Source organism: Nematolebias whitei, chromosome 20 (assembly GCF_014905685.2).
Source record: "Nematolebias whitei isolate Nwh7 chromosome 20, NemWhi1, whole genome shotgun sequence".
Classification (NCBI taxonomy): domain Eukaryota; kingdom Metazoa; phylum Chordata; class Actinopteri; order Cyprinodontiformes; family Rivulidae; genus Nematolebias; species Nematolebias whitei.
The window spans coordinates 17495723-17505604 of record NC_056517.1 but is presented as its reverse complement, the minus strand read 5'-3'; the positions used below and the strand labels follow the sequence as shown (position 1 = coordinate 17505604).

The window sequence follows — 9882 nt, the reverse complement described above, 5'->3', positions numbered from 1 at the left end:
CTGAACCCCATAGAGAACCTGTGGGATATTGTGAAGAGAAAGTTGAGTGACACAAGACCCAACACTCTGGATGAGCTTAAGGCCGCTATCGAAGCATCCTGAGCCTCCATAACACCTCAGCAGTGCCACAGGCTGATTGCCTCCATGCCACGCCGCATTGAAGCAGTCATTCATGCAAAAGGATTCCCGACCAAGTATTGAGTGCATAACTGAACATGATTATTTGAAGGTTGGCGTTTTTTGTATTAAAAACACTTGTCTTTCATTGGTGGGATGAAATATGCTAATTTTTTGGGACAGGCATTTTGGGTTTTCATGAGCTGTATGCCATAATCATCAGTATTAAAACAATTAAAGACCTGAAATATTTCAGTTGGTGTGCAATGAATCTGAAATATATGAAAGTTTCATTTTTATCATTACATTATGGAAAATAATGACCTTTATCACAATATGCTAATTTTTTGACAAAGACCTGTAGTACCACAGCGCCTAATCTCTCGTTAATAAAATTTAATTAATGAAAAAGTAACCGAAACGGTACGCACGTGGACCAAACCAAACATGCTGTACCGAAACGGTTCAATACACTTCCGGCGAGCTGATGGACAGCAGCTCCCTCCGGCTTTCTGCAGTCTTTTATCATCAAACTGACCCGTTTTTCGAACCGGACTAAAGTTGGTCCTCCTTCCAACCGAATTCGGTGTTCAGTGACTCAGAGAGCCGGACGGGACCGTCCAAAAAAAAATAAAAAAATAATAATATTTTGGCCCTGGACCGATCGGCCGCTCCCCCCCCATCGGTCACTCTGAGCGCACCCTGCCGGCCAGGTGACCTCTCGAGCTGGGGAGTCGACGCACGAAGGTCCGGTGTTTTTTCTCTCTCTCTCTGGACCTCAACGAACTCTTATCTGGACCTTTGTGGTTCTACCTGGTTCCGACAAATATCGCCGGGTGGTATTTCGCTGGTTTTCAGCTGGACTGGCCCTCGTGGTGTCTCCATAGGTGTGGGGGAAGTGTACCTGTGACCCTCGAATTGGACCAGAACCGAATCGAGGTGGATGTGGGGAAATTCGTCTTCTACAGAGCCGGTCTCAGCTTCAGTGAGCAGCCCGTTACTTTTACTGAAAGACGATCCACCTCCGTGGAGTCGTTGTGTTCACCTGGAGGAGACGCTCCGGTGCTTTGAAGCACCGCCGGACCGGAGCAGAATCCGCGCTGCCGGGCTGCCGGACCGGAGCAGAACCGCGCTGCCAGACTGGGCCGCCGGACCGGAGCAAAACCGGGCCAGGGATATCTTCAGCCTCTTCGTCTCTCGTGCTTGGAGCGCCGGAGCCGAACTGGAGCAGAACCGGACCGGACCCGTTGCCGACTTCAGCCTCAGCCTCTCCGGTCAGTCTCGTTTTTCACCGGGGGTGCCCCGTGCTGTCGGGTGCTGAGAAGCGGAGGAGCAGCGTGGAGGAGCAGGGCTGCGTGGTGCTCGAGTGAAGTTCGGAGTTTGTATCGGAGCTGCTGCAGGTCTCCATCCAAACTCACCTGGATAATAATTAATTTTATTCCGGATCACGTTGTTGGCCCCTGTTGACCTGAAACGAACTTGGATCATGCCTTTCACTTCAGGAGGATTTTCTGACAGCTCGTTCTGCTATTTGCTGCAAATTTTCTGTTTCTGTTTCGGCCTGTTGATTCTGGACCCAGCTTCTGTTTCTCATGGGAGCATCCATCCATCCATCCATCCTTCTTCACAGGGGGACCGGAGCCCCCCTCAGCCTGACTCAAACTGCAGTTGGGCCACCTCGTCGGGTTTGTTTGCCCATTTCAACTGTGACATTTTATGGTCTGAATCTTTTTTGCATCATTCATATTACTGTCACTATTTTCAGTTCTCAGATTATCTGGAGTCACTGAATCTTGTTAATACACCTGAATCTGTCCATCACTGCAACTTTCACTGTTTTTGGGTTCTGAATGATCACGTCTTCATTAATGTTTCTCATGGTTCTATTATGGGGGATAATTGCCACACTGTTAACTCCTGTAATCACACATCAGTCACAAAAAACTCAAGAAAATGTCTGATAATAATGTTGTTATTGCTCTCAGGTATTCAGCCCAACCCTGGACCCCCCACTAATTACAGCACACCAAATGACTTTAAAAACGCCTCTGGGCTCCATTTTCTGCATGTAAACGCTCGTAGCCTTCTGAAAAAACTTGATGCTGTGAAAATCCTGGTCAGTTCTTCTGGGGCTGATGTTATCTTTATTTCTGAGTCCTGGCTCAACAAATCTGTAATGAATAATGACGTGGCAATCAATGGATTTAACATCTACCGCTGTGATCGTCAAAAAAGGGGGGATGGAGTCATTATTTACATTAGAGATACCCTGGTTTCAAGTCTTGTGACTTCCAAAACAATTCCAAATCAGTTTGAAGCCTTATCTGTAAACATCACCTTGAATGGAGGCCAGGTTTTAACTGTAGTCTGCTGCTATCGCCCACCATCCGCTTCTCCTGAGGCATTAAATGCCATTAAGGAATTCCTTGGTAATTTAAAATTCACAGAGGTCTTTTTAGCTGGAGATCTCAACATTGATTGGTGTAAGTCGACCCCCCTCTGTGACAAATTCAAGGAATGTTGCTTGTCTTTTAATTTAACCCAACTGATCGACTCCCCCACCAGATTAAATAAAAGCCACCCTGACAACTCCTCCATCTTAGACCTGTTTCTAACTAATATGCCTCACAAATTCCCTGGTACAGGTGTATTCGCTGATCTTTTGAGTGATCATTGTGTGACAGCGGCTTTAAGAAATATTAAACTTCCACCTTCTAAGCCCAGATTAATTAAAAAAAGGGATCTGAAACATTTCTGTGAACAGACATTCCTCTGGGATCTGTCTCACTTTGACTGGCATCGTATTCTGTTAACTGATGACGTGAACTCTGCTTGGAACTATTTCCATAATAATTTCATTTATTTCCTGAACTTACATGCTCCTTTTCGTCAGTTCAGAATAAAGGGACGAGACAGCCCCTGGTTTACTCCAGAGCTAGCTGACCTCCTGCACAGGAGAGATCATCTTTGGGCTGCAGCGAGAAAATCTGGCTCAGACACTGATTGGTTGAGTTTCCGACAGATGAGGAATAAATGCACAACTGCTGTTAAAGCAGCAAAACGCAACTATTTCTTATCTCAGACTTCCAAAAATCTAAATGACCCTAACAGATTCTGGAAAACAATTAAATCTCTCTCAGGCACCCCCCAATCATCTGACCTCCCATCACAACTTCTCGTTAACTCTGTTCCTGTGTCAAATAAGCACGAGATCCTGAACTGTTTCAACAAACATTTTGTTGCTTCTGGTTCTTTATTTGACACAGTTACTAACAAAAAATCAGCCACTTCACTTAATAACCAAACTTCTACAAATCAAATCCCTCCTACAAGTCAATCCTCAGTTAATCACACCTTCTCTTTTTCTCCATTCTCAGTCAGTGAGGTCAATAAACTGTTAAAAGATCTTGATCCTAAAAAATCTGCAGGTCCAGATGAACTTCCACCTTACTTCTTAAGGCTGGCTGCTCACATCATCTCAGTCCCTGTGACCCACATCTTCAATCTCTCCATAAGACAAAACTCCATCCCAGACACTTGGAAAACAGCCTTTGTTCTTCCTTTGCTGAAGGGAGGAGACCCCACCTCACTGAACAACTATCGACCAATCTCTAAACTCTGCATTTTAGCCAAGGTTCTAGAAAAACTGATAAACTCTCAAATCAAAAATTACCTGGACTCATTTAACATCTTACCTCCACATCAATCTGGTTTCAGGAAACAACACAGCACAACCACTGCTCCACTGAAGGTTCTTAATGACGTTGTTGAAGCACTGGATGCTAAAGATTATTGTGCTGCACTTTTCTTAGACCTTTCTAAAGCTTTTGACACTGTGGATCATAACATCTTGTGTCATAAACTCTCAGAAATCGGTTTCTCAGATCACACCATTGGTTGGTTCTCTAACTATCTTTCAGACCGGAGGCAATGTGTTCAACATAATGGTACTTTCTCCAGTTATTTAACATTCAACAATGGTGTACCACAAGGCTCAGTCTTAGGACCCACCCTCTTTACAATCTACATACATAATGTAGGTAAAAACATCCCTAATGCATCCATACATTTCTATGCTGACGACACAGTTGTTTATTGTCGAGCTAAAACTGTTGCTAAGGCTTTCCAGCTTTTGAAATCTGCATTCAACATCATCCAGACTGATTTGTTCCGCCTCAAACTTGTCCTAAATGCCGAAAAAACCAAAGGGATGCTTTTTTCAAATAGGAAGTTGGTCCCAGCAGTTCTTCCTCCGATTTTATCCTCAAATGGTGTCCCCATTGAGTTTGTTGATTCCTATAAATATTTGGGTATCTTGGTCGACTCACATCTTTCTTTTAAGCTCCATGTGGAAAACTTGGTAAAGAAACTGAAAGTTAAACTGGGTTTCTTTTTCAGAAACAAATCCTGTCTAACCCTGAATGCTAGAAAACGCCTTGTATCTGTGACTTTCCTTCCCTCAATTGATTTTGGTGATATTATTTACATGAACGCTCCTACAAGAACCCTGCAGATGTTGGATGCTGTCTATCATGGTGCACTAAGATTCATAACTGGCTGTGATTATCGTACCCACCACTGCACCCTGTATTCATTGGTTAACTGGACATCATTAACTTCACGCAGACTCTCTCACTGGTACATTTTCATCTTTAAATCACTTCTTGGTCTGCTGCCTTCATACATCTCCTCCTACATGTCTCTGCGTGAGTGCAGCTACTGAGTGCGCTCTCAGGACATTATTACCTGCAGTGTTCCCTCAGTTAGGACTGAACTAGGCAAAAGGGCCTTCTCCTACTCCGCTCCTGTTTCCTGGAATATCTTACAAAAAGATTTGAAGCTCTCGACCTTGACCTCTCTTAAGTGGCTTTAAGAATCTGTTGGACTCCTGGCGGGGTCCAATGCAGACATGTTCCTGTTTTTAGTTTTATACATTTGTCTTGGAATCTAGCTGTTTTTTTGTTTTGTTACCTTTTTCCTTTTAGCCATCCTATTTGTTAAAAAAAAAAAAAAAAAAAAAACTGTAGTATGAGTTTTTATAACTGCTTATTGTTGTTGCTGTTGTCCATTGTTGTCATCTTTCTTTGTTGAAATCAGGTCTCTCTTGTAAATGAGTCCTCGAGGCTCAATGGGATTTACCTGTATAAATAAAGGTTGATTGATGTACCGTTACAGCCCTAGTATTGATGAAGTTGCAACATTTTTTGGTCTCTCTTACTGTAGAGTCAGTCCAGATGGAGAAGCCTCCAACAGCTCTCGTCACCCAGTCACAGTCATCTTCCTCAAGTTCAGGGAGCTTGAATACATCATCAGCCCCACCTGGATCGTCAGCTTCCACTGTGCCCGTCTCCCCAGTCCTTCAGTCCTCGACTCCAATCCTCCAGGATCCAACTCTGCTTCGCCAGCTTCTCCCAGCCCTTCAGACAGCCCTACAGCTCAACAATGCCAGTGTGGATATGGCAAAAATCAACGAAGGTAAGGGGTTGATTTAAAATTTTCAACATTTTCACAAGCATAAAAAAAAATCAGTGTCTCCCCTACCATTATTCAAGGAGGGTGCCCCATCCTTTCAACAGAACCGAGCGCCCTGCCTACCAAAGCATCCACCGCCCACGCAGCTCCGCTAGCAGCTCAGCTCAGACTCCAAACCACGAGCAATACAAATGTAGTAATCCGTTTCTGTCACATTCACATCTTTGCTATAACCTGGGACATGCAAATATGTGTCTTTTATTAGGGACATACAAATATGTGTCTTTTATTAATATAATTTAATTTTGAGAACTAAAGCAGCAGAAACGTGTCGGAAAGAGGGAGTTGTAGAGAAAGAGGACCAGGAGTTTGGTCACATGAGCAAGTTGCACATGACTGTACAACAATGAGGCTCCGAACACATTAACGTTTAATACAAAGTTATATGTTAAATACAAAAGTCCTGGGAAGTCGGAGCGCAATGTGGGAGGTTTGTAGGCCAGAGCAGGATCTGTTACAGCTGTGCACATGCGTGGTTCATTTGCGACGCGTCTCTCTGCTCTGAGCACTAGGAGACGGAGATGGTCTTACAGCTGAGCTGATGCAATTGGTAACACTGCTTCCACCTGGGCTCACTGTACTGGGCGATATATCAAATATACGCAATGTATCAAGTTTTTCAATTTACAATGGTTCAAATGGCTTTATTGCAACCATCGAGTAAAAGACTTGAAAATCTGTGTCTTTTTTTTCTTCTATCTGCGCCTCCAACTGCATGAGGCCCCTCCTTCTCCCTCTCTGAATACAAACCCAGCCCCTCACCCACTTACATTACCCCCGCTTCCTGCTTCTGCAGGTGGGCTGGAGTTTAACACAACAAGTAAACACAGTAGAAGATATCGAAGATGTTGGGTAATTTCTGTTTGACCTTTTAAAGAAAATAATTTCACACAACAAGGCGAGATGAGTTTTTAGCGCTCAATACCTTTGCAAAGAGGGAGTCACCTGTTTTGTGGGTCAGTGTGAACTCCACCGTTTTGCTGGGTGAGTCTGGTATTTATTAGATAAAAGTGGAGCACGAAAACAGGTCAAGTTTACATGAACAAAATCTTGATCAGGATGATGATCAGAACATTTCAGAGCTTGTACGGATAGTTTCTTGATAAAACATCCACTTGATGTAAAAACAGAGCTTTTCACACACCCACAACAAGATACAAGATTAAATCATAAGAAATAAACTTTTTGTTCAGTACATGTGAAACCAGATATTAATATAATGAGATAGAAACAATTTTAAAATGATAAAATAGAAAAATTCTTAACATTCCCTCCTGTTTATCATTTTAGACTTTTTTATACATTTTAGACATTTTAGAATCATCAATATTAAAACAATTAAAGACCTGAAATATTTCAGTTGGTGTGCAATGAATCTGAAATATATGAAAGTTTCATTTTTATCATTACATTATGGAAAATAATGACCTTTATCACAATATGCTAATTTTTTGAGAAGGACCTGTGTGTGTTTGTGTATATATATATATATATATATATATATATATAATATTTTATACTGGTGGGACTGGGAAAGAGAACAGGCATATCATTTTTGTTACACATTTTCAGTCATCATCTTGGGCCATCTTAGCTAGATGCAAATTGATAAGGATTCCTGTAAAAACTTTCATCATCATGTGTTTCAAAAGAGGTACAATACAGGTTCCGGAGGTGAACCATTCTCAGAGAGAGTTGCCTATCCCTCTGGAGTCTTTAGTTTGTGCACCTTGAAAGGTTCCTTAAGGAGGTCACGGCATCTTCAACGTGGGTGTCATTTTCACCCGGGATATAAATTCATCATTTACTCCTGATGAGAGCAGATGTACCCCCCCCTGAGCTGCAGTTAGTAAATCCAACACCATCCGGTTTTGTAGCACCATCAGCTTCAGCGTGGCGATTTCTTCATTTTGTCCAAGCGGTGGGGCGAGGTTGATGAGAGGGAGAGTTTGTTGTTGCTGTGGTGGATGTGAATTGTACCGTCCGATACCCAGACTGGGGCACACAGATGCCGGTCCAGTGGTGAGGCAAGAAGGGGTACGGACGGTGACCACACAGCCACATGACATCGAGAGTCACTGTTGACACGCTGGAGTTTCTGGACTGTAGGGTTGTGTACCTGAGAAAGTCTATGACGACGTCACAGCCTGTGGTGTTTCCCAGGAAAAGCCCTGGAGTTGTTATGGTCGTCATAGTGATGTTGCCAGTCGCACTGTTGACAGTGAAGTACGTTATGTTTGAAGAAGGAGCGTAGCACAGTGTATACCTTTTGATCTGGTGGTGTAGGTGGGCGGCGTTGATCTGGTTTCCAGTTCAGGCTCTGCAGAGTTGTGTTTTGGTACTCAACGATGTTTTGTCGTGGGCGGGCCAAGGAAAGGTTATAAACACATCTGGATTTGTTTATAGCCATGGGCCATACATGAAAAGTCAGTTGGTGTGAGCTATGTGGCATGGTGGAACAAGTATAACAGCCTTCCTTGGTGTGACTGCCCTTCAGGTGCTGTAGATAAGCCTTCCATAGGTTCCCATCACCATCATGGTCAGGAGGGAGGTTCTGCAGCCAGTCTGCCATGTCATCATGAAGGGGCTGCAGGCCTCTGGAGATGTTGAGATAACATGCTACAGTCACAACACAGCAGAGAATCCACCTGGCATGCGGACTGCCTATCGCTGCTAAGGACTCAGAGTCACCAGACCTGTAGGTCCTAAAAGGGTATGGGTCGTTGCTTGCTTCACAGACATTGAGATGACTGCCCACTATAAGGACAACCCCCTTTGTAGCCTGACTTCCCCTCTACCCAGGTGACCTTAAGGGTCCAGCACCCTCTGAGCCTTACAGTGACCGAGATGAAATCCAGCTGGGTCGTTCAGGGATCTTTACTGCATTAGGCGTGGTCAGCAGTACTTGGAACAGTCCTTCCCAGCGGGGGACGGTCCCAGTTCTTTCTTTTGATCACCTTTATGAAGACTCAATCTCCTGGCTGGATTTGTGATGTTTTCTGTGGAAAAGAGGAAATCAGGAGACGGTGAACTTGCTTCTTTCTCTTGTGAAATGTTTTTGAGTCAGATTAGTCATACCCCCTGTTGACACATAGCAAACACCATGGGTCAGAACAGCGGCAGCTTTAAATAAGGATTTTGGTAAGACTGGTTTGTTGTCTACATGATAAAGCTTTTCCTCATTTAAATGAGCACCTTTTGTTTCCCAAAGTTTTTCATGTCTTGAAATGTATTTCTGAATTGTTAAAATCTGGTTTCATAGAAGCTAAAGCATCTGATCTTATATTTTATTTTACTTTTTAAACTGAAAACATTTCATCTAAAAAAGTTAAATCTGGTCCTCTGGACATTCAAAAAAAAACAAAGCAAAACAACAACAAAAAATGTAGAAACGTTTCTTCTCTCATCCGAGAGACTTCCTCAGTCTGAGGTGCTTTATTCAGCTCAGTCTCTTTAATAGCACCTTCTCAGAGTGGATCAACCAGTTTTGCTGCTGACAACCAAAACAAGCTGATCACATGCTCAAGAAGGACCATCAGCCTAACAATGGATCATTAGCACACTGATGGCTGTTTACCATTCACAGAGGGCTGAGTGATACTAGCAATCACAGCATTGTAAGAGGGGGACAATTGAACATGTAGGCCTCCACCCCTGTTTAATGATGGACAATTTATTTTCACAAAGATGGCCTCCTTTACTCCTCTCAAACCATCGTTCCTCTCTATCCAGGATGTGCACATCTTCATCCCTGAAAGAGTGACCGCTGTCCTGGAGATGAGTGTAGACCGCAGAGTCCTGGCCTGATGATGTTGATCTTCTGTGCTGGGCCATCCTTTTGGCCAGTGGCTGTTTTGTTTCCCCGATGTAAGACTGATCACAGCCCTCCTGACACTGAACAGCATACACAACATTACTCTGTTTGTGCCGGGGGACTAGATCTTTGGGATGAACCAGTCTTTGCCGTAATGTATTTTGGGGTTTAAAAGCCACTGGGACGTTATGTTTAGAAAATAAACGTCTCAGTTTCTCTGATACTCCCTCAACATATGGAATGACCACTGGTCTGGGTCTGGGTTCCTCCTTTTCACCTGATGGCTGACTGGAGTCCTGTTTGGGTTTCTTCTCTGCTTTCAGGAAGGCCCAGTTAGGATATCCACATTGCTCTAGAGCCTGTTTTGTGTAGGATTTCTCCTTCTGCCTGGCTCCCGAGTTAGTGGGGATGCTGTCTGT

The 9882-nt window shown here is 43.6% G+C and overlaps 1 protein-coding gene across 1 annotated transcript in view; it reads left to right on the top strand.

Moving 5' to 3' along the window:
• The window catches only part of waca (WW domain containing adaptor with coiled-coil a), a gene marked incomplete at its 5' end in the record, with an annotated part of 180048 nt that overhangs the window by 101364 nt on the left and 68802 nt on the right, over positions 1–9882 (top strand). Inside the window, 1 exon segment of the mRNA XM_037693922.1 lies at positions 5341–5592. Coding sequence (XP_037549850.1) covers positions 5341–5592 — 252 coding nt within the window.